This window comes from Capra hircus, chromosome 3 (assembly GCF_001704415.2).
Source record: "Capra hircus breed San Clemente chromosome 3, ASM170441v1, whole genome shotgun sequence".
In the NCBI taxonomy this organism is placed as follows: Eukaryota; Metazoa; Chordata; class Mammalia; order Artiodactyla; family Bovidae; genus Capra; species Capra hircus.
The window spans coordinates 62,421,443-62,447,011 of record NC_030810.1 but is presented as its reverse complement, the minus strand read 5'-3'; the positions used below and the strand labels follow the sequence as shown (position 1 = coordinate 62,447,011).

At 41.6% G+C, this 25,569-nt stretch overlaps 1 protein-coding gene across 1 annotated transcript in view; it reads left to right on the top strand.

The window, feature by feature from the left end:
• DDAH1 (dimethylarginine dimethylaminohydrolase 1) overlaps window positions 1–19,743 on the top strand; it is a 154,297-nt gene extending 134,554 nt beyond the window's left edge. The window contains exons 5-6 of the mRNA XM_005678156.3: window positions 14,305–14,448; window positions 16,729–19,743. Of these exons, the coding sequence (XP_005678213.2) occupies window positions 14,305–14,448; window positions 16,729–16,845 (261 nt within the window). The 3' untranslated portion in view covers window positions 16,846–19,743. The remainder of the gene's footprint in view (window positions 1–14,304; window positions 14,449–16,728) is intronic.

The following is a 25,569-nucleotide window of genomic DNA, read 5'->3' as shown; positions in this document are numbered from 1 at the left end:
CTTAGTCGGCAAAGTAATGTCTCTGCTTTTGAATATGCTATCTAGGTTGGTCATAACTTTTCTTCCAAGGAGTAAGCGTCTTTTAATTTCATGGCTGCAGTCACCATCTGCAGTGATTTTGGAGCCCCCCAAAATAAAGTCTGACACTGTTTCCACTGTTTCCCCATCTATTTCCCATGAAGTGATGGGACCAGATGCCATGATCTTTGTTTTCTGAATGTTGAGCTTTAAGCCAACTTTTTCACTCTCCTCTTTCACTTTCATCAAGAGGCTTTTTAGCTCCTCTTCACTTTCTGCCATAAGGATGGTGTCATCTGCATATCTCAGGTTATTGATATTTCTCCCGGCAATCTTGATTCCAGCTTGTGTTTCTTCCAGTCCAGTGTTTCTCATGATGTACTCTGCATATAAGTTAAATAAGCAGGGTGACAATATACAGCCTTGACATACTCCTTTTCCGATTTGGAACCAGTCTGTTGTTCCATGTCCAGTTCTAACTGTTGCTTCCTGACCTGCATACAGATTTCTCAAGAGGCAGGTTAGGTCGTCTGGTATTCCCATCTCTTTCAGAATTTTCCACAGTTTATTGTGATCCACACAGTCAAAGGCTTTGGCATAGTCAGTAAAGCAGAAATAGATGCTTTTCTGGAACTCTCTTGCTTTTTCGATGATCCAGCGCATGTTGGCAATTTGATCTCTTGTTCCTCTGCCTTTTCTAAAACCAGCTTGAACATCTGGAATTTCCCCGTTCACGTATTGCTGAAGCCGGCTTGGAGAATTTTGAGCATTACTTTACTAGCATGTGAGATGAGTGCAGTTGTGTGGTAGTTTGAGCATTCTTTGGCATTGCCTTTCTTTGGGATTGGAATGAAAACTGACTTTTCCAGTCCTGTGGCCACTGCTGGCATATTGAGTGCAGCACTTTCACAGCATCATCTTTCAGGATTTGAAATAGCTCAACTGGAATTCCATCACCTCCACTAGCTTTGTTCGTAGTGATGCTTTCTAAGGCCCACTTGACTTCACATTCCAAGATGTCTGGCTCTAGATTAGTGATTACAGCATCATGATTATCTGGGTCATGAAGATCTTTTTTGTACAGTTCTTCCATGTATTCTTGCCACCTCTTCTTAATATCTTCTCCTTCTGTTAGGTCCATACCATTTCTGTCCTTTATCAAGCCCATCTTTGCATGAAATGTTCCCTTGGTATCTCTAATTTTCTTGAAGAGATCTCTAGTCTTTCCCATTCTGTTGTTTTCCTCTATTTCTTTGCACTGATTGCTGAAGAAGGCTTTCTTATCTCTTCTTGCTATTCTTTGGAACTCTGCATTCAGATGCTTATGTCTTTCCTTTTCTCCTTGCTTTTTGCTTCTCTTCTTTTCACAGCTATTTGTAAGGCCTCCCCAGACAGCCATTTTGCTTTTTTGCATTTCTTTTCCATGGGGATGGTCTTGATCCCTGTCTCCTGTACAATGTCACGAACCTCATTCCATAGTTCATCAGGCACTCTATCTGTCAGATCTAGGCCCTTAAATCTATTTCTCACTTCCACTATATAATCATAAAGGATTTGATTTAAGTCATACCTGAATGGTCTAGTGGTTTTCCCTACTTTCTTAAATTTGAGTCTGAATTTGGCAATAAGGAGTTCATGATCTGAGCCACAGTCAGCTCCTGGTCTTGTTTTTGTTGACTGTATACAGCTTCTCCATCTTTGGCTGCAAAGAATATAATCAATCTGATTTCGGTGTTGAGCATCTGGTGATGTCCATGTGTAGAGTCTTCTCTTGTGTTGTTGGAAGAGGGTGTTTGCTATGACCAGTGCATTTTCTTGGCAAAACTCTATTAGTCTTTGCCCTGCTTCATTCTGCATTCCAAGGCCAAATTTGCCTGTTACTCCAGGTGTTTCTTGACTTCCTACTTTTGCATTCCAGTCCCCTATAATGAAAAGGACATCTTTTTTGGGTGTTAGTTCTAAAAGGTCTTGTAGGTCTTCATAAAACCGTTCAACTTCAGTTTCTTCAGCGTTACTGGTTGGGGCATAGACTTGGATAACTGTGATATTGAGTGGTTTGCCTTGGAGACGAACAGAGATCATTCTGTCGTTTTTGAGATTGCATCCAAGTACTGCATTTTGGACTCTTTTGTTGACCATGATGGCTACTCCATTTCTTCTGAGGGATTCCTGTCCGCAGTAGTAGATATAATGGTCATCTGAGTTAAATTCACCCATTCCAGTCCATTTTAGTTCGCTGATTCCTAGAATGTCGACGTTCACCCTTGCCATCTCTTGTTTGACAACTTCCAATTTGCCTTGATTCATGGACCTGACATTCCAGGTTCCTATGCAACATTACTCTTTACAGCATCGGATCTTGCTTCTATCACCAGTCACATCCACAACTGGGTATTGTTCTTGATTTGGCTCCATCCCTTCATTCTTTCTGGAGTTATTTCTCCACTGATCTCCAGTAGCATATTGGGCACCTACTGACCTGGGGAGTTCCTCTTTTGGTATCTTATCATTTTGCCTTTTCATACTGTTCATGGGGTTCTCAAGGCAAGAATACTGAAATGGCTTGCCATTCCCTTCTCTAGTGGACCACATTCTGAGAGAATCTCTATGATTGGGGCCCAGAAATCTATATATTTTTTTAAAGTTCCCCAGATGATTCTAATATGTGGCCCAAGTCGAGAACCGCTGGCCTAGGACATTCCACAAATCATGGAATGCAATTAGGTTGTACTAGACAACCTACTTTAGATCTTGAAAGGGAAGAGAGACTCCTTAACTTGGGAGTGGAGGAGGAGGCTGGGGAGGGGTTGATATCGTTCCTCTTTGTCCCACTTAAATTCTCTCCACCAAACCAAGACCACTAGAAAAGGCCTGGACAGAGTCATGAGAACTAGGGTGTAGTCCTAGCTTTGCAGTTCAGTTCACTACCTTTGTATGATTTTAGGTAAGTCACTTAATTTTTTTTCTCTCTGAACCTCCATAAAAGAGAAGTGGGCTTGATGAAATGACATCACTTTCCCAAGCGTTCAAAGTACCTTCTCAACATTCACTGTCTGACACTAGCAAAGGCCACATCCAGGAGGAAACCACAATTTCTCCTCCCCATTTCAGAAATGTAAAACCGAGAACCCACATAAGTAGGTGAGATGGGGTGGCTGCTTTCTTCATCCACTGTGGTTTGGTTGTCATTTACAGGGGATTTGGGTTTCTTGTACAAGATATGTGTGGATAACAGCTGTTTTCTTAAATACCAATCCATTTATTTTCAGGGATCCTATTAATTCAGAGGAAGAATAGAAGAGCAAAGGTATACTTCTTTGGAAGTTTGATTTCTCTTTTTCTGGTTATTTTTCCTCCTATCTCCCATAAGTATCTGCTTTTCTTTTAAAATATGAATAGATTTGATAGCTTTCTTCTTAAAACACTCAACCAGAGGCAACTTTGTCCTCCCTTTCCCTCAAGGAAACATCCAACAATATCTGGAGATATTTTTATTATTATGTGGGAGGTGAAGGGGGTGGATGCTACTGATATATAGTGCATAGAGGCCAAGGATGCTCAACCTCCTAGAATACACAGGACAGCCCCCAAAACAAATAATTATCCAGCCCAAAATGTCGACAGTGCTGAGGTTAAAAAAAACCCATCCTAAAACATGAGTGAAATCTGTGAACCTTGTTTCACAGAAATTTCCATTTCTGAGCATATCATAGTTGAGGGGCTTTTATTCCTGATGCGTTTAGCAACTGCAATGACTCCTGAAGATCAAGTAGTTCATGACAACAAGAGAGTCCTTCAGAAGCAGGGAATTAAATAGCTATATACAATCCCAGCAGAGAAGGCAATGGCACCCCACTCCAGTACTCTTGCCTGGAAAATCCCATGGATGGAGGAGCCTGGTAGACTACAGTCCATGGGGTCACTATGAGTCAGACATGACTGAGTGACTTCACTTTCACTTTTCACCTTCATGAATTGGAGAAGGAAATGGCAATCCACTCCAGTGTTCTTGCCTGGAGAATCCCAGGGACAGAGGAGCCGTCTATGGGGTCGCACAGAGTCGGACACGACTGAAGTGACTTAGCAGCAGCAGCAGCAGTATACAATGCCAGTGGGCTTCCCAGGTGGTACTAGTGGTAAAGAACCCGCCTGCCAAAGCAGGAGACATAAGAGATGAGGGTTCAGTACCTGGGTGGGGAAGATCTCCTGGAGGAGGGCATGGCAACCACTCTGGTATTTTTGCCTGGGAAATCCCATGGACAGAGGAGCCTGGTGGCTACAGTCCATGGGGTCACAAAAAAGTTGGACGCAACTGAAGCAACCTAGCACGCATGCATGCATACAATCCCAATATTTATTCAATTTTTGTGTAACATTATTTACAGACATTGGAACTATTTATGGGCAAAAGTTAGTAATTGTAAGACAATCACAGAAATTGCTTTCACAAGTATGAAATCTGAAGAGGTTTTTGTTACCGGCCTTTGAGAGAAGTGGACTTTGGGGCCCCTAGAAACTGAGATGTTCAGGCTCCTTCACTGACAAATTCAGTGGGAGATGAACAGGTTCTGTTTGAGTATGTACATGTGTTAAAAATAGTCTGAAGGACCTCCGTCAAACTTAATAGTAATTTCCCATAAGGAGAGGGAGAAGAGAAAAGACAACAATGGAATAGAGGGGAAGAAAGAGGGCTTCAACTTTTTAAAGTCCACTTTTATGAAATATAATTTCCATACAATAAAATTTACAAGCTTTAAATGTACAGTTCAGTGGGCTTTGACAAATGTGTACAGTTGCATTAAGTCCAATAGAACTTTTTTCATATTTGACTCTTATATAAGAAACCTGTGTTATGTATTTTTATAACTCGTATTTTCATTTATAATTTCATTATAATTTCATTTATAATTTATATAAAACGTTTTTAGAAGAACTGTTTGAAATTATGTAATCATACATCACCTCATTTCTTAAGTAGCTTACAAAGATGGAAGGAGTATAGCAAAATCACCTAAGTGGAAATGAAAGGGAAAGATGGTTAAAAGGGGAACAATAATTTAAATTGGAGCCAAGTTTAATAACGTAAACTGTGAATTCTCATTTCCTCTTTACACGTAGGACAATTAGACTTTAAGTTTCCAATCAGTCATCTTCTCTTGTATGTTTGAAAGCTTCATTGAGTTTAGGCTCCTATTTAGCAAATCCAATTTGCTATCCTTCCTTTTAAGTATTCATGATACCTTATACCATCAGTGTATTTCAAAAGCTCTTTGAAAGCTAATCCTCAAATATTGTCTGCCATGAGAAGACAAGAGCTACATGAGCCAAATTTTAAAACTAAAGTTATTCGTGGTACTAACAAAGAAGGTGGAGGGTGACTTAAAGTAACTTTCTGTGAAAGGCCAACTTATGCTGAAATTCAAAAACCAAGTCTTATAAAACCATGAAGCCCCCTGTATAGGGCAGTGGTTTGCTACAGCCAGCTTACCCAGGCCAACTGTTACATTTTTGGGAATTTTGACAGGTGCTTATTAAACACATCTATTATTAAAAATCAAATTGTATAAACATGATTAAATAAACTTTGTTCTAAAAAAGGTAATAACTTCCTAATTATATTATTACATTTTACCTTAGCTGTGCTCTTACAGTTGTTTACATCTGTTTGTGTATATAACACTGTGGCCGTGCACATCCCTTCCCGATGCCATATTCAATAATATCACAGTGGTAACTTGAAATTGGCTACGGTGAGAATGTTTGCACCACAGAAATCAGCAAAGCTATAAAACAGGACTTAATTTATCATTTTACTGATTTTCTAGACATAAAGTGATGAAGAAATTTTTTAAACTTTTAATTTTGTATTGGGATATATATGCTCAGTCACTAAGTCAAGTCCAACTCTTTGTTACCCCATGGCCTATAGCCCTCCAGACTCCTCTGCCCATGGAATTCCCAAGCAAGAATACTGGAGCAGGCTGCTGTTTCCTTCTCCAGTATTGGGGTATAGCCAAATAACAACATGATAGTTTCAAGAGAACAGGGAAGGGACTCAGCCGTACATGTACATGTATCCTTTCTCCCCTAAAGCCCCCTCCCATCCAGGCTACCACATAACACTGAGCAGAGTTCCATGTGCTATACAGTAGGTCCTTGTTGGTTATCCATTTTAAATATAGTAGTGTGTACATGTCCATCCCAAATTCTGATGCAAAAAATTTTAATTATGCAGATTAAACCTAAAAGTGTATTATGTGTATAACCACTACATTCAGGGAAAATGAGGAAATATTCTTCCAGTATTCAAAAGCTACTATGCACTTTAGCAATGAAGTCACTTACATCATTGCCAAACATTGTCTCATCCGTCTTACTATTGTTAACAAAATATCACCCAGCAGCCATTTTGGAATTGTTATACTGATTTGTCAGTTGCAACTATTGGTTTGGCCTCAAATGCACAAACTGCAACAGAAGCATTCTGTGAGAATCAATTGGCAATATGAAAATTACAGTCAGGAGTGCTGAAGTCTTTACTATTATTTAAAGATTATATGCTGCCCATCCTTTATAATACAGTAAAATTTATAATAAACGTCTATGGGTTTATTAGGCATATATTTTCCCCCACATTTACCAGCATACTACCACCTGGAGCTGAAGATCTCAGGGCACTGAACATATGCTAAAGACTTTTTTCTTTAGCCTGTACCCAGGCTATGAGTACAGTTTTGTAGAGCAATTAAAAGTCCTAATGGTGATTTTCTTCACACTGTTCCAGAAAAGAAACAAAAAAGAATGCTCTTTCGTGTGCACAGACTCTCCTCTAACCTCAAGCAACTCTTTCACAAATGGCCAAGCACACCAGGTTGAGGATTTTGAATGTCTCAAAGCAAAACAATCACAATTATTGCAAAAAAAAAAAAAAATGTTTAAATGGGTACCTGATGAGATAACCAAGAAATCATTTGCTCATACGTAGGCTCAGCATTAATCCACCAGTGGTGGGGTCCGAGTCAACAGAGCTGGACATGGGCATCATTACAAAGTGTGCATGTTTGGCCGTTTCTCATCTCTCACCTTCGAGCTTGCCCCTCTGCTGCTCTAGAGGTGATAATGTCTCTTCACCCACTGTCCTTTTCTATTCCTGAAGGCTTTTCTGTTCCTTCATCTACTTAAAAAATAGAGTAGCTATCTCTGAGGAAACCAATCTTTGTAGTCTAATAGCAAATTCAGACAACTCCAGGGGTCAGACCTTCTCTGTCCAAAATGCACTTAAATGCAAACTTTTAAAAATTGTGCATGTCAAATAAACTGTATCTACAGGAAGAATTAGCCCACAGACTGTCAGTTAGTGAGCTCTGAGTCTAATCTTTCAAGGGCTGTTTGCAAAGGTGGCAGATTGATGTGACCACAAAATGGTGGGCTTTTGGAAGCTGACCCACCTGGACCTGAATCCTGGATTTCTGTCTTCATGTGTGACCTTGGACAAATTACTGAATTTGTCTGAACCTTGGCTTTCTTATCTGTGAAATGAATTGTTGAAGAAAGGAGTGAAAATAGAGGAACCATCACTAATTAGAAGATAGCTCAGTAAGCACTTCAATTCTTTCTTGTTATTGAATGACCCAAGGGAAACTGAAAGATCATCCAGTTCCCAGTACTCAGGGAAGTTAATTTTTGATGATGAGATTTTAGGAGCTGAATTTAGGGTGTAAGTATCTGGAGAAAGCAAAGCCAGGGCATGACCTCAGTAGTCAAGTAGGCAGCTGTCTACTGTACTTATTCAAGACATAAGGATAAGACCGTGGGGGATTTGCATCTACGACATAGCTAGTCACAGAGAAGCATGGCAGGGGGAAGAAGGGAGGCAAGAATGCCAGACTGTGCATTTGGGGAGGGGTGCTTTGGTCTGATTTTTTCCTCTCCACCCCTTGAGTCGAAAATTTAAATCAGGGCTGTAACTCACCCAGAGAATTGCTACTTGTTCCTTCTGCCCCTACTCTGCTCCTCAGCCCTCCACAGAGTTCAGAGTGGTCTTATAAGAGTTGGGAGGGGCGGGGGAGGGGGTGCGGGTCCCAGCCTTCCGCAGAAACCATTGTGTTTAAGGATTCCTTCCAGAAATAGATTTTTGTGACTTGTGGTTGTAGTTTGAATAACAGAAGAAATCTTTCCTCCACATTTTCATGTGGCCCATATGATCTGAGTAAAAGCAGCAGCTCCAAACATGAGATAATTTATGGAGGAAATGTCAGCTAGCTTGGAAGGAAATATTTGGCATTGAAAGTTTGCCCAGATTTAACTGAAAAGAACCATGTGACTTCATTCTTAGGATCTATACAACCCATCAATTCAGAGAGGTTGTTTAAATGGCATCCTCACTTGGGTTGTGTTCATTTTGAGCTAATCCATGGAAACACTATTAAAAAATGAAAACATGATATCAATTCTTAGAGTGTCATTCATAGCTATTTGACTGAGCCTTAAAAGGACTGCCAAGACTTGATGCCTGGTATATTGTCAAATTCTCAATAAACTCTTGACGGATGGGTGGATAAATAAATGTATGAATGATTTTAGATATCCAGGAGCAATGAAAAGTATGCTCGACATCATATACTGTATATCTCAATAGAATCTATAATGAGTTGTTTTATTGAGTTGGTTCCACTTTGATATGTTAAGACAAATACATATGTATGCTTCATAGGAAGATCCGGTATGAGCAAGCCAAGAATGTGCTCTGTTTCCTAAACATCTTTAAACACCTTCTGTACAACTTTGCTTCGGTATTTGACCAATGCGGCCTACATTGTTCTGTGAAACAACATAGCCTGGGAATTTTTTCAAAATAAGTGATGTAGTACAAAGAAAGCATGAGTAAGTAACAAGTGAGAGAATGAAATTGCCTTCCAGACCCATGGATGAGAAAATTCCCAGAAATGTTGGGAACTGCCGGAAATGCCTGGTTGTTAATGCAACTAGCCATGCAATTATCTTGGGCTGGAAGCCAGACGTTTCCCACTCGGTTTTGTGACAGCTCCCCTCTGGGGAGCAATGTGGGTTCCTTCGGATGAGCAGCTGTGTAACAGACCACCAGGACGTGACCAATTTCCTCTCAGGGCTGCGTGCCTTCTTCATTAAGGAGATGCCTGTGTCACAAGGGACACTGACTTTCATTTTACTGCTAGTTTACCCTTGACCTAGCTTAAATTATAGATTATCATCTTCTGAAGGCAGAATCCATGGCCAGGTTAGCTTGGCATCTTGTCTAGGTTCCCACCTTCCACTGCCATCATGCCAGGCCTGAAGGGAGAGCTCTAGGAAGACAGTGGAATTGGACGGAATGCCAGTTGTATCCTGTCCTGAGTAGCTCAGTTGATAAAAACTATGCCTGCAATGCAGGAGACCCGGTTCTGATTCCTGGGTCAGGACGATCCCCTGGAGAAGCGGTAGGCTACCCACTCCAGTATTCCTGGCCTTCCCTGGTGACTCAGCTGATAAAGCATCTGCCTGCAATGCGGGAGACCTGGGTTTGATTCCTGGGTCAGGAAGATCCCCTAGAGGAGGGCATGGCAACCCATTCCAGTATTCTTGCCTGGAGAATCCTCATGGACAGAAGAACTTGGTGGGCTCCAGTCCATGGGGTGGCAAAGAGTCAGACATGACTGAGCAACTAAGCACAGCACAGCACACATAGTGTGTGGAATAACTCCTTTGGGAAATGGCAAAAGTCAGAAAAGAAGTTTAGAACAGCAATTTAGCCTCTCAGATCTTCCCCTGAAGCCCTGTAGAAATCCTGTGTGTTGCCCGGAACCCGGGGCCTCTGGGGACCTTGTAGCATGTACACGATTTAGGGGCTTTCTCCTTTTCATTCTGGCTCACAGGGCAGTGAGAAGCAGGAAGTACAGTCCCTGGGGTTAAAGGAACACTTTACACACAGCTTTGGAGCAATACACCTCCTCTACCCCTTTTTAGGAAAAAAAGTTGGGACATAGAGCTAAAGAGCCCAACAGCCACATTCTCGGGATATTTGAAATGATGCTCATCTTTTAACAAAGGCTGCCGTGCATCCACAAAGCAGAAGCAAAACCTGTTTCTCCACCTCATGGTGGCTCCATCATTGAGCTCATCGAGGTGATGCCCTGCCTGGAGGGCTGCGAGCACATCCTCACATCCTCACAGTGCCATTCCAGCACAACAGGGGAAAGATGCTAGAGAGACACACAATCTCCTGAATCTTTTTCTGTGTATTCCCCTCTGGATGGCAAGTGCCCTGCGTTCTGTACAGGGCACTTGCCATCTCCTGAACACAGCTATAAATAAATGCAAGCTGTCTTATTCAGACAATAACAACACATAAGAAAAAAGAAAATAATCATTAACAGGAAAAGAAAAACCTGTCCCAAAAGATGGAAACCCTTTGTGTTTAGAATAAGTACCTTTAGCTTTTTCATGGAAAAAATGTAATTTTTTTATTATCTATAGTTACCACTTCCTAAATCCTTTTAATTTAGAAAGACTATGCCTGACAGAGCTTTTGTAATTTTTCTTCCATAGTTAAGCAGAACTACTCACTGCTCCAAATGGGGTCTGTTCTATTATTAAAAGTCATTTCTTTTGGCATATTTTTAAACCTGTCTTAAAATGATAACCAGGGGGCCTTGATAAATTAATTGCAAAGCTTCTCCTAAGGTGGCTTCAGTGGTTTCATTTAGACATTTATTTTAAGAGTATCTCTCAGTAGAATTTATCAGTGAATTGCTTTATGTATTCCCAGCATTAAAGTATTTCCCCACTAAGAACAGTATAATTCCTTTCCTCATAGTGAGGAAAAAAAGTGAAACTATCTTCAAACAATGTTAGGTTGGATACTGACCCTTATGTCAGTAATTTTAGGAATGTTCCCACCAGAAGTTATAAATCATACATATAAGACCCGGAAGAGAGAGAAACATTAAAGAGTAAGGGAAAACAGCTATTAGCGTTTCACATAAACACCGTTAGCTGAAGAACAATAAATCAAGCGCATAGGAAGTGGGGGTGGTATTGTTCAAACTAGAAGGCTGAGGGGGGCAAGGGGGGTGGATAGGAGGGAGCGTGGTGCGAGCTGAAGGCCGGGCAAACAAAGCACACCCCGAAAGGAAGTATTCTGTCTCCGTTACTCCAGGGAAACTGGGCACTTCTGAGGTAGGCATAACCCTGGAGATTCTAGTTTGTTCCTTCATGGTTAAACAAGAAGTCAGCACTGATAACATCCTTGATAGCACTTCCTCTGGAATGTACAACATTCCATGTTTCTGCTTCATAGTCACCCCCGGACAAGCATGAGTCAGACTGAGAGGTGGGGAATTTGCCAGGCTGCTCATGGGACGGTTGAAGTTATACTCAGGCCTGTGAGGTATGGACTTGCTATGCTTCTTTCTCTTTCAGCTCATCTTGTACTAAGAGCCATAGGTGATTTCTTTACCTCAAAACAGACTATCTTAAGTGTGAGCTTAAAGGGCAAAGTTTGCTAGAATGGTAGATGGGACTGCAGACTGGACACGTGAACCCTGTTTGTCTGATCATGCTGTGGTAAAATACTAGTAGCTAATTAAGGGATTAATACAGTGCCTAAGTATAGTCATTATCTTCATTTATCTTTCATAATAAGTGTGTGAAAGACCATTATTATCCCAACTTTATAGATGAGGAGTCTGCAGTGCACGGGGTCACAAAGAGTCAGACACAACTGAGCAACTGAACGACAATAGATGAGGAAACTAAGAAGTGAAAAAAAAAAGAGCTTGAATTTTTATAGCTCACAGAGGAGAGAACTGAGACTCAAACCCAGGTCTTACTCCAGAGTTCATGGTCTTAATGTGTCCCTCACCACACAATGATAAAGGGAAGCTACTATTACTGTGTTTTGAAAGCAGCCAAAAGAAAGTCTGCATAAGATATAATTAAATAGCAATTCATAAGAGATCAGAGTTACTTGGGTCTGGATTTTTTTCTCTTAAGCCTCTTCATATTATTTTGCAGCATATCCATTTCAAAAAGAGAGCTAAGTTGAATATATTGATAATTTGCTTAGAATAGTTCTTAACTGTCCATGTATTGAATGGCTGCTGCTGCTGTGCTGTTCTTGCTCATGTCTGACTCTTTGCAACCCCATGGACTGTAACCTGCCAGGATCCTCTGTCCATAAGATTTTCCAGGCAAGAATACTGAAGTGGGTGGCCATTTCCTCCTTCAGGGAATCTTCCCAACCCAGGGATCAAACCTGACTCTTTTTCATCTCCTGCATTGGCAGGCAAATTCTTTACCACTGAGCCACCTGGGAAGCCCATATGTATGGAATAGGTCTGAGCTTTCTCAGTTTAGGTGTTAAAGAAGCGCCCACCCTACTGGTGGGTGATTCATTCTATGGGTCTTTCCCCTCAGAGAACAATTTAAATTAAAAAGTGCAAGAGAGATGTCCAGTCAAATCCAAACTGTACCATGCCTTAATAAGATTACACATGAAAAGAGAAGAAATAGTACCACGATAAATGGTACCATGGTCAGTTTTTACCATAAATTAAAAGTACCAAATAAGTGAAAAATAAATGATATGGTACTTTGTAGGACAAAGATTTTGCTGCAGCTCTGAAGATTAAGAAAGAGAGCAAAGTGAGATGACTAATACATTAAGTTTTGAGTTGTACAAATCTGGATTTAAATCTATCTGCATGAGCCTGGTCAAGTTTTTTGACCTCTCTCAATCCATTTTCTTGATCTGTAAAATGGGAATTTGGGGATTCAATAATACATACAAAATTATTAGCATGGTGCTCTGCTTGTTCTTACTGTAATACAATTGTCTCTTTGTCTGACAGTCTCCTCCAGTAGGCTGTGACCTCTTCAAAAACTGGACATTTCCCTGTTTATCTTTGCGTCTCTGCGCCTTTGACATAGTGCTTAAGCTCATCCCCACTCCCAATGTTTCCTTCTCTGTGAAGGATATTCCATATTACTTCTGGTTTCTGTCTGCCCTTGACATAGTCCCCACTAGGAAAAGAGAATGATTTACCTGATGGTGAGTCAAGAAGACCTTACCATCTGTACTCTTCACATCCTCTTCAGAATGAAGTTTCTGCAGGGAGCTTGGTGTCTCATCTGCTCTTTCCCAACATAAATCTTACTTTCCAGTGGCTCTGTGACTGAATGCGCAAGAGACCTAACTCTGGGTTCTAGGAATATAAGGCCCATTTCCACACAGATATCGAGGGGTAAAGGAAGACCTAGCTGGAAATGTAGATTGGAACCAGACAATGAAAAGATCTTGTTATATCTTCATGGCATGACATTTTGGCAGATTCTTTCAAACGTATAGATAATGATAAAGAATGGAAAGAAGCTACATGAGTAAGCCCAAAATAATACTTGTTTTCACTTTTGATGTTTGGATATTTTTGGCGTTATGGGGTGGGGGTTAGGGGGGTGGGGGAGGTTGTTATTTGCATTTTTGTTTTAATTTGTTGAGGGGCTAAAGATGAGATACCAATATTTTTAATTTGTAGAATTCATCTGTCTTATTTTTAAGTTGTTTTATACTAGGGTTCTAATAAACTCATTACTTGATGAATAGACTTGCTAAGTTGGTTTTTCTTCAAGTGTGGTCCAGGGACCATCTCCCTCAGAACTACCCAGAGGGACCTCAGAATACAAATTTCTGTTCCTCACCTCAAATCTGTCAAACCAGAATCCCTAGGGGTGAGACCTTGGAATATGATTTTAACATTCACCTCCCCCAGGGGATTTTTATGCTCATTGTATTAAGGATAGCACCTGCTAACAGACAAGTGAATTCAATTTATTAATAAATGCACCTAGAAGAAGAAATTAGGTTTGTGCATGTATATGTGCAGTTACTGCTAATCAGTTAACTGACCATTCTGATTGCTGTTATAGTCCTTTTCCCTATAGACCAGAGCAGTCCTGCTAACTCAGCCAAGGATATCGTCAAAACCCCAGTGGGGCCTTTTGTCTGTGTGTCTTTCTGATAGATCTTATGAACAAAAACTTAAAAATTAAACATTTTAAAACCCTTAAAAACACTTTTAAAAGAACCCTTACAATTCTTCCAAAGAACCATAGTTACATCTGGTTTTCCTTTTCTGGTTTTAAGTGACTGGAGGTAATGGACAAACTTCAACACAGAGGAGCATGCTTAGGTGGAGGTTGCAAGCTTTTATCCTCCCACATTGGCCGATGTGGGAGACGCTCTGCTCAGGCCCGCTTTGTATCTCTCTATAGATCATGCAACAGATGAGTGATCATCGCTACGACAAGCTCACGGTGCCTGATGACACGGCCGCAAACTGCCTATACCTGAATATCCCCAGCAAAGGCCACGTCTTGCTGCACCGAACCCCAGAAGAGTACCCAGAAAGTGCTAAGGTAATCAAACGTCCTTCCTGCCACAGTAGCTGGGGAGACCTCCTCAAAACCTTTCTGCCTAAGGATGTTTTTCACGATCGAGTGACAAATAACAGGGGCTTCCTTTCCCCCTAAACACATCATTAGGAAAGCCCAAAGGATAACATAATTTAGGGCCAAAGGAAAGTTTATTTAGCTCGCTCTTCTCATTAGTGTCGTTGGTCAGTAATGCATGCAGAGTAATTGAAATGGTCATGCCTGGTACTCATAGCCTTTCAAATGAGTATTGGATCTCCCGAGTCTGTGCTCCAGCTCTGATTAAATGTACTTCCTGACACTCACATGCTCATCAAGCACAGAGACCTACGCAGGTCAACTGTGTCATTATTTCTGACAAATCTAAGCTGCCCCTCAACAGAGGGTCATTTATTCCTTAAGGCAGAGAAGTAGGAATGACCCAAAGAGAAGAGTGCTCGTTGTCAGGGCTGCAGAAAAGCAAGGGCTAAAAGCAAGGGCTACACATCCTAGGCAGCAAAGTCTTGAAAGGAGAAAACAGGAAGAAATATAAAATATTGCACATTCAGAACCAGCCAGCTGGGCCCTATAAGTATCTCTTCATTTGTGTTCTAAACAGGGAACTGCCTCCTCGGTATGGAATTCTTTCCTGGTCTGAGAGAAAGACTGGTCTTCCCAGTCTTTCAGAGCACTCTGCCAGTCTTACCTGTATACTTTAGTAATTTCATTTTAATCATACCAAACAGATCCAAGAGTGCTCATCCATAGATCCTTTAAGGGTTCATGTCCTTTTTAGGCATTTCAGCATCATCTCGGCCCAAAGGAACAAGATATCAATACGAAGCATTACAGAAGAGCCTTAATAGCCATCGATCTCTCTTTTTTTTATACGCATGTATCTTAGGTTTAACATTTTTATAAAACAGTTTTGCTACCTTTTAAAAATTCAGTACTGTACAATTACTAGGCTGATTCTCATAATCAGGATCTCCCTCAGCAGATTAAAAAGGGAGAAGGGGAGGAGGATAAGCAGATTTTATTTTTTTCTATTTTCATGGCCAAAAGTGTGAAAATGAGGAAAATAGAGGACCTCTGACCCCCCAGACTGTGTCTTAACCAGCTCTCAAATGAATACTGGATCTCATATCTTAATGTGCATCAAAGTAGTTAAAAATACAGGTTCCTGGACTTCCACCCTGGAATCTGCAGTATCAGTAAGCACCCTGGTCACTGAACTTACCTGGGGAAATGGAACTCTGGATCGTTCATACCTACCGCTTAAGCCACGTCAACCATGTGATAGTGGGATTATCATTAACTGCTTCTGAATTCAGCCCTGGGTCTATCACCAAAAACAGGAACACTATTCATGTTTATAGAGGGCTTTCTCTGTGCCAGGCACTGTGCCTGGCGTGCTGTATGCATTACCCTATCCATCCATTACAGCAGCCCGCGCAGGCACTAATATTATTCCAGTCTTACAGAGAAATAATCCCATGGGGATGCTAATTGACTGAAATCACACTTGAAACCATGAGTTGACAGAATTGGGGCTGGAATGCAGCTCTAATTCCACCACTGTTAATTAACCATGGTACCAAATTTTAAGGAACCAAGTACACTCTACAGAAGCATGGTGGATTGGTTTTAGACAGTATATTTTCAAGTGATTTAAAAAAAAAAAAAACAATATGCTTTGATTTATCATCAGAGAAAAATCTGTTTACTGTTTATTTGAAGATTTGACACATGCTTTCTTTCTACTCATGTCAAAAGTTGCTCTAAAATTCACACCTGTCATTTAAAAGCACTTTGACCTGAAACCCTTCACTTAAATCATATTTTGGCAAGTGTTTCTAGTTAGCTTGTTAAGGAAAGAAACATTATCGTTGAGAGGGTTTTAAAGTGTGGAGAGAGAGTCATACTCAGACTGAAATCAAGGCCACAGATTTTCATATATCACTTAATCCAGCACTGACAAGGGCAGAATAAAGGCCTTGCTAGTAACAACCACATTTCTGACACATCTTTGGCTTTGAGGTTAGACCAGAGAGCTAGTGGTTAACCAGTGCTGCTCGCTTTATGAGTTTCGCTGTGGGCATGGGTGTGGTCTCAGTGACATGCATGCCTTGGGGTTCCATGTATGAAAAGCCTGAACTCACAAGCTAAATGCATTATCTATCCCAGGCAGAGGGGGTGGGAGTGGGGCTGGGGCTGGGGCTGGAGGGCCGGGGAAAACAGAGCAGAAACTGAACCTTCTCTGCTTTTCCTTGATTCCTCCTACAGGTTTATGAAAAGCTGAAGGACCATATGCTGATCCCCGTGAGCAATTCTGAACTGGAAAAGGTGGACGGGCTGCTGACCTGCTGCTCGGTCTTAATTAACAAGAAAGCAGACTCCTGAGTCACAGTCCCTCCCTTGTATCCGGCAGTACTGCACTCCTAAGGCCGGTAACTGTACCCACTCCTGTCGTTTTCATTGACAATCTCCTGTGCCACTGTGCCACTAACCCTGGTTTACGATTCTAAGTTTCATTCCTTCCTTCTGCACCTCGCCCACCCCCTCCCCTCACAGTGGTACCTAAACTGTGGATTTGCTCAACGAGTTAAGCAATCTAGAAAATATAGAGCTAATGAATTATTGAAATGTGATTAATACTAGTAAGGAAACACTTGTTTTAGTGTTTGTATTATCTGTGTGAAAATCATTTAGTTGCCAATATATGCCGACGAATGTCTTCTTGATCAGTCAGATAAACTGGGTTTTCTTTCTGTTTGTCATGAATCATCTCTGGCTCCTGTGAAATTCCCTGTCCAGGGATCCTCTCCTCTTCTCTCTTTTTTCTTCTTTTCCTACTTCGCTGTCACCTTGACCTTAGAATCTGGGATCCCGCCTTCACCACGCCCTCCTGCAAGCGGACTTTGTCTCTCATTAGTCTTCTCTGCCTCGCAGCTGCATCTTCTGCCGTCACACCACTGACCCCCAGAAGGGTCCACCTTAGCCGAAGTGTGACGAAAATCAGAGCAGCTGTTGAGGGGAGACTTAACTACACAGAGGCAATTCCCAATGGAGTTTGCCCCAGAGATCTAAATTCCAGAAGAAGTAGGGCACCACACCTAGGAAGGTGAATTCAGCATCAGATGGTTGCTAGGGGACTGCAGATCAAGAAGCTTGGAAACACTCCATGGGTACAACACTTCAGGAAGTCTTTAAGTCACATTCCATGAATTTTTGCTTCATTACTGGCCATTTACAGACCTTGAGGAATAGACTGAATTTTTTTCGTTTGACTCATTTTCACTCCCCCCGGTTGTAACTCACTCTGCTTCCACCCTTCTACCCCTGCACTCTTCCTGATCTACAGAGTTATTCCTTTCAAAAGAGTCATTACATTTAACAATGATTGTAGATGGGCTAGTGCAAGCCATTTGGAGCATGTTCAGGAAATGATAGGCTTGGTGCTTGAAACCAACTGCAGACAATGGACAATTCTACGTTGACATATCCAACATACCGTGGAGTTCAATGGAAATTTATTTCCTGTCTAGGCTTCCCGTTACACAAGCTTAAACTGACACAAATCTCTTAACAAATAACAATGCTGCAGCGGAGGGAGAGAGAGTTGTCTTTTACTTAAACCTGAAAGAATCAGCCTTTTAGCAACCCTGGGGAAATGGTACTTTCCAAGGAATGGTGACTGATCCAGGCATGTTATCAAACTTCCCAGTCATCTCCACCTTTCCTATATTGCCTTTGGCTTCTTAAGATTCGGGGAATTTAAGAAATGCTACTTCAAGTCTTGCTCTGCTCACCTACAGGTTTGTAATCAGACATTCTTTATGTTTGGTGACCAAGAGAGAATACCTTCATTTATTCTCTCTCCCCCTGAGCGAATGGAACTAAGAAACCTCTGAGCATACAAGACATCCTTAACCACTATGTTTTTTATTTGATGATTTTACATCAGACTTTGAAGAAATTCCTTCTCCTCCTTCTTTTTCTTTTTGCTTAAATTTAATATTCATATCATACAAATATCTAATTTCATGCATCCTATGACTAAAACATATCTTGATCACTGTCATATTTCCAACTGTCTCACCATGGGTGAACAATATATTTTTGCCACAGAGAAAATGAATGTCATCCACATGCCAAGTTAATAAATAAAACTGTCCTCAGCAGTTATAGCTGCCCTTTTGGGTTAAATCTGTCCCTATGCTGGCAAAAACAGAAATCCTCCCCAGGAGAGTTCAACATCTCGAAAACAGCCACGGGAAAATGAATGCAATGAGCCACTTCAGGCTTACTAGTAAAGCTAATTGGCTTATGATTTTCAATATCTTTATTTCTATCATTCCAAATTAAAGAACTGTTCTCTGTTATGTTTAGTAAATTGAAAGTGGATCAATTTTTCTTTTGAACAGTTTGTTCTAACAGAAGGCTGTTTTCACTTTTCTTTTTCTTTGCGTCTTTCCATCTTTCATTCTCTTTGTCTCAAGAAATCACTTAGAATCTATGTGCCTCTTCTACAGAATCTTATTCTGCACTGTTCCATCACCTACAAGACTGGCTTCTTTGGACCCTCTCTGTGATATGATGATGTGAAAACCTAAAATACTTGCAGAATACTAATATTCTTTCTTTTGTGTACTCATCAGCATAATAGTATCTTTGAAGAGGAAAGACAACCCATTACCCTATTATATTGATTCCTCTTTTGTCCCATGTGATTTACAAGGATAAACTAGCAGAAACTGCTTTTTGACATTATAAGGACATTAGAAATTGTATGTAAGTAAATAACTGTTGAGTCGGAATCTCGTGGTCGATAAGATTCAGCTTACTAAGGACAATACAGAGAAAGTACATGAAGCGGCATTATTTCTCAACTGTGACAGATTGCTATAGAAATCAGCAGGCAGATCTCTCTCCTGTGTATTGATTGCTCTACTGTGAACAGATTCCTAAGGCTATCTCTTCATCCCGAATGGGGGAAATAGTCTGCAGATGAACAATGTGACTTATTTAGAGTTGCATGTTAATCTTTGTAATTATTTATTCCTTAACATCCTACAAAACCCAGAAATGATTTCCACATGGTGTTAGATTTATTGTGCATTTTATCTTGCTGACCAGCCTGATGCAGGCCGTGTATGGTTATCCACTCTGTATGTCAAAACCAGTAATGCCTTTCACGGCCCTTTAGTCCAGAGAAGTTCTGCACTGATTTTAGTCTCTTGCTGTCCTGATCCTACAGGTATACCGATCACGATGGAATAAAGTGTGAGTTGTACTGTGCTCGACAGCCTGTGTCTCTTTTTTGCAACAGAAACTTCTATGATGAATGAAATCACCATATCCTTGCTATCAGAGATGGGAAGGTTTTTTTCTCTTTTCCTGTAAGATATGGGATTAGACATACTATATCTGTAAATCAGCTGCCATCCAAAGCTTGGATTAAAATGATAATTGAAGGATACTCCATCCTTCTGGTGCTTAAAAAGTATGCATATTATCCATGCCTGGTCAGGAGACCTTGATTTCACATGTGTTCCTCCTCGAAACAGCTTCCCTGGTTTCTTTTACTCCTAACTGTCATCAGCACATTATAATATGGCTTAGTTATAGAGACAGTTGAACAGTTTTTTTTGTTATGTTTATGCAAGAGTTTCATTTTTTGTTTTGTTTATTTTACAGTAAGCAGTTTTTTTAAGGAAATTTGAAGGTTTTTTTAATGAGGCTTTTTATTTGCAACAATTTTTTGCAAACTGAAAGTAGCTTCATTGTTCTCATTGTAAAGATAATAACTGCTCATCACAAAAATAAAAATCACACCATACCCTCCAAAAAACATAAAACATAGGAAAAAATACCCTAAATTTTATCATCTACAGATAGCTACTATTAAAATTTTGGAGAGGAATTCCCTAGTGGTCCAGGGGCTAAGATTCGAGTTCTGAAGCAGGGTGCTCAGGTTTGAACCCTGGTCAGGGAACTAGATCCCATATGCTCTAACTAAGAGTCTGCATGCCACAATGAAGATCCTGCATGCTGCAGCTAAGAATTGGCCCAGCCAAATAAATAATTTTTTTTTAAATTTTGGAGAATATCCTCACAGATATGGATGTAAATATGAGATAATTTTATATAATTACACTGTTTCATAACCTGCTTCCTTCACTTGGCAATGTATTGTGGCCATCTCTCCATGTCAATAAATATAGATTTACATCAGCAATTTTAACAGCCCTGAATATTTCATGATACAGTTGTACAGCAGCTCTTTCTAATTTATATGGAATGTTATATCACAGATGTTCAGCATGCCCACATTTCTAGTAGCCGGGGTCTTCAGGCTATCAAAAATGTTCTGCATACAAGCTTTCACACACCCACAGGGTGAGCTCAATCTGTAGTCTTCTTACAGTAACTGAAGGGCAAATGCAAAAGCCCACCAGAAGCACAGACCAATACTAAAATCCCTTGGAGAGTTCATTGATTTAGTCACACCTCTCAGTTGATGACGCGTTGGTTAGTTCTCCATTATTTAGGTGAGTATTAATATGGGTGATGAAGCTAAAAACTGCTAACTGCCACCCCCTACAAAACTGCTTTCGGCCCCCACAGGAAATGGAACCCTCCACCCAAGTGCCAGCGTTCTGTGCTACTCCCAGAGGAGAAAGGGAGATAGTTTTTTATTATTATTTTCTTTTAATTTGGGGCTGTACTGTGCAGTACGTGGGATCTTAGTTCCCCAACCAGAGGTCACACCCGTGCCCCCTGAATTGAAAGCTCACTGGACCACCAGGGAAGTCCTAGGGAGGCACGTTTTAAGGCAAGAATTAGCAGGGCTTCCCTGACTGGTCTTCCTCCCAGCTTTCCAGAAGAATGAAGATAAAAATCCCCTCTCGACAAGCTTCAGATTCTGAAAATGAGAATTTGCTGGATGAAGAATTCTGATCAACAATCATTTTAGACACATGAGCCAAAGGAGAAGAGGGTGGCAGAGGATGAGACAGTTGGATGGCATCACCGATTCAAAGGACACGTTCTTGGGCAAACTCTGGGAGAGAGTGAGGGACAGGGTGGCCTGGCATGCTGCAGTCCATGGGGTCTCAAAGTCGCACACAACTTAGTGAATGAACAACAACAACAAACACGTGAGCAGTTTAGCAAATGCCCACACTCTGCCAACCCACTCCAGTATTCTTGCCTGGAGAATCCTATGGACAGAGGAGCCTGGTGGGCTACAGTCCGTGGGATCACAGAGTCAGACATGACTAAGCGACTGGACATGCACGCACACACACTATGCCAGGCTCCTGGGTGCAGCTTCTGTCTTTCAAGAGCTGACAATCTGAAAGGGGCAGGAAAGGAAGACCACACAAGTACCCAGATGATGGTGACACGACAGAAGGTAAGGGAACCACCAAAAAGCACGGTGCCATGGTGGTTCCTGAGTAGGGGCGAACAGATGGAGGGCTTAAATCTGGCCTTGAAAAGTCAGCTCTGGCTTCAATAAGCCAGGATGGAGGCCTGGGAAATAGCAAGAGCAAAGGCTGGGAGGTAGGAGAGCACGGTGTGCACTTCAGAGGCACGTACTGTGTGCCCATTAACTCTGCTGGGCCCTGGCAATACAGTGGTAACTACCACTGCTTTCCTAGAATTCACATCCAAGTAGGAAGACAGGCGTTAAACAAGTTACAGAAAGTGTAGTAAACATTATGAAAGGAGAATGGGGCTATCAGGTCACATGGTAGAGCCCAGCAAATGGATTTGTTTGGCTGAAACATGAGACAACAAATACAAGAGCACAGTGAGACAATCGATGTTGGAATGTCAAGGGCTTTGGATATTGGGGCAGAACTGGGGCTTCCCTGATAGCTCAGTTGGTAAAGAATCCATCTGCAATGCAGGAGACCCCAGTTTGATTCCTGGGTCAGAAAGATCCGCTGGAGAAGGGATAGGCTACCCACGCCTATATTCTTGGGCTTTTCTTGTGGCTCAGCTGGTAAAGAACCCATCTGCAACGTGAGAAACCTGGGTTCGATCCATGGGTTGGGAAGAGCCCCTGGAGAAGGAAACAGCTACCCACTCCAGTAGTCTGGCCTGGAGAATTCCATGGACTGTCTAGTCCGTGGAGTCACAAAGAGTCAGACACGACTGAACGATTTTCACTTTCACTCACTTTGGCAGTCTGGGAGTGTCCCCTGAAGACTTTGGGGACAAGGAGTTGTACAAATGGAATATGATATGGCAGCATTGTATGCAATGACCGGGAACTGAATCTGGTGTTCTTCTAAACTTAATCTCCCCAAATATAATTCATCATTGAAATATCTCTTCTCATCATGAAAATGAGAGCTGGGCAATTAACTTTCTATTTTCTCTCCCGAAAAACAGATTAATAACACCTTCCTCTCCCAACTCCAAGGGGATATTTTCAAGGCAAATGAGATAAAAGGACTAGAGGGTTCTTTGGAAGAAAGGTATAATGTAAATATCATTATCATCATCATTATCCTCATTAACTCCTATCACAAGTCTGCAGCCCATCAAAATGTCATCTTCTTTTTGACACATCAATCACCTACTCCAGAAATAACTCAGAATTTTCATCATTGATGCCTGTAAGCTGGCCTGACGGCTTCTGTGGTGAATTTACAGGTTTCCTTGGTCCCCGACAAGGCTGCTCCAAAGATATACCTACCTTAGGGAACTTCTGGCAAATCGAAATGGTCCTCATCTCCCTTCCCTCTCCAAACACTCACTTCTAACTCAGTGAAAGCTGAACCACTTAAAGCACAAGATAAGGGGGTTTATCAGGCTTTTGGGAGAACGTGTAAGTGCCAAGTATGTTAGTCACTATAAATAAATAAAAGATTCAAACCAGTTTGCCCCTTAACCACTTGGTAAAATATAGCTTGGGCTGGCTTGTGACATGAATGCCTACAAGCAGCGATGGGTCCCTAGGTCTTGGGAAGCCCTCTCTATTTATAAATAGAAAGTTTAGTCATTTGGCTATGAATACAAAGGAAGAGTTTGGGTGAATTAACACAGACTTCTGAAGGTGGTTTGCTTTTCCTATGCTTAAACTTTTTTTAATATTTTTTTTAAAGTTCCTGCCCACAGACAAGGATGCCTATTGATTAGACAGAGCTTTGGGCCAGAACTCGGAGGACAACTGCTCAAAATTAAGCAAAGAAACCAAACCATGTGCTATGTGTTGAAATTTCCCACTCTCCCATCAAGGTACAAGAGTGCATATTTCAAACTCTGCATATTTCACCCCACTGCAGGAAAAGTTCAGGAACCAAACAAGTTCTGATTCCAAGCAACAGTTGAGCTGTGTAAAAATGTTAGCTCTTCTACCTCTGGAAAGAGCTTTGGAATAAACAGAGTCACGGCCATGGATCCAACAGAGGCTTAAAATTCCAGGACAGGATATGAACAAAGTCATCTACTTTGTTTACATGGGACTCAGATGAGCATCTGAGATTCCCCTGGAGTTAATGTTAGGACAGCAATACGGGGCTTGCTTTCTTTCTAGGCTTAATAATAATTAAGGGAGACAGATGGAACATTATTACCATGGCAAGGGATGACAGAGGATGAGATGGTTGGATGGCATCACTGACTCAAGGAGCATGAGTTTGAGCACATGTTGAGCACATCTCTGGGAGATGGTGAAGGACAGGGAAGCCTGACATGCTGCAGTCCATGGGGCTGCAAGGAGTTAGACATGACTTAGTGACTGAACAACAAACGGCAACAAAGGTGGTAACAAGGAATCTATCTGATAGGAAGTAGAATTCACTCCCATTTGTATCAAATGAAGAGATTTTTAACAAAGGTCTGTTTCCAAGATGTGAATGTTCAACATACAAACAAGGGAGAGTGGGCGAGATGCCCAGAAATGAGTTGTGAGCAGCAGCCCTAAACCCAGCAGGACAAGGACGGGAAATGCTGCCGCTGGATCCAGAAGAGAGAATGAAGGGCCACAGCTCCGCCAGAGACCATGTTTCTCCTTTCTCACTTTCTGACCTGCTGGTGCTCCCCATCGACTAGACACAATGTCAAGATGGCTAGTGGGGGTCCAAGGTGATACCTCTTGCAGGGGCCAGCACAGAACTGGCAGAGAAGGGTAGAGAAAGGATCCGGGGAGAGTAGAAGATGATCAGCACAAGGACATGAGGAAAATGAGCTCTCGACCCTTCAGAGAGTAGTCATCACCATCTCTGTCTCTAAACGTTGGCATTTAAATCTTCTTTCTTAGCAAATTCCTTAGGCACATGCCAGTTCTGTGGTTCTCTCTCTCAGTATCAGAAAATGGTTGGAGCAGAATCAACAGTAGAACAAGAGTCTGCACAGCCTGAGGGTGAGAGAATGGCACATTCCAGACCCATGAGTCCTGGACCTCTTTAGTAAACACTATGTTAGTTCTAAAATTAGTGCAGTCACTTGGGCACCTGGTGTCCAGAAACAGCTAGCTGCCTTTTCACTGTGTGCCCATGACCCGCTGGTGACATAAAGTTGCTTAGAATTCCAAAGAACCTATTTTCTGCATTTTCTCCTTTTGTTTCTACATATAGTCAGCCTTGCTAGGCACGAGCTGTTTTGATTTTACATGGTTATGTTGCTCGTGGGGATAATATTCAGTCTAAACTAATAGTAGTGAGTTCCCCATTCTTGGGGGGTGTTCAAGTAGAAACTAAAGGACCACATCCAAGAGTGGTTGCAGGGATTGCTCTATCCAGTTAAATCTGATGTAGGTAGCATCCAACATCCTTCACCACCCTGGGAAGTCTGCTGCTGCTGCTGCTAAGTCCCTTCAGTCATGTCTGACTCTGTGCGACCCCATGGACTGCAGCCCACCAGGCTCCCCCGTCCCTGGGATTCTCCAGGCAAGAACACTGGAGTGGGTTGCCATTTCCTTCTCCACCCTGGAAGTCTATGATTAGGTATTTGTACTGTCTTGATCCTCAGTGACTTTCTTTTCCCCTCTAACCCTCACTTCCCCAGTCTCACTATCTGTGAACACTGTCCTCATCTATTAAATAATAGTAATAAGGCTTCCACTTCCAGTATGACAGCATCAGAATATAGATGGCTGGCTCCTTTCCA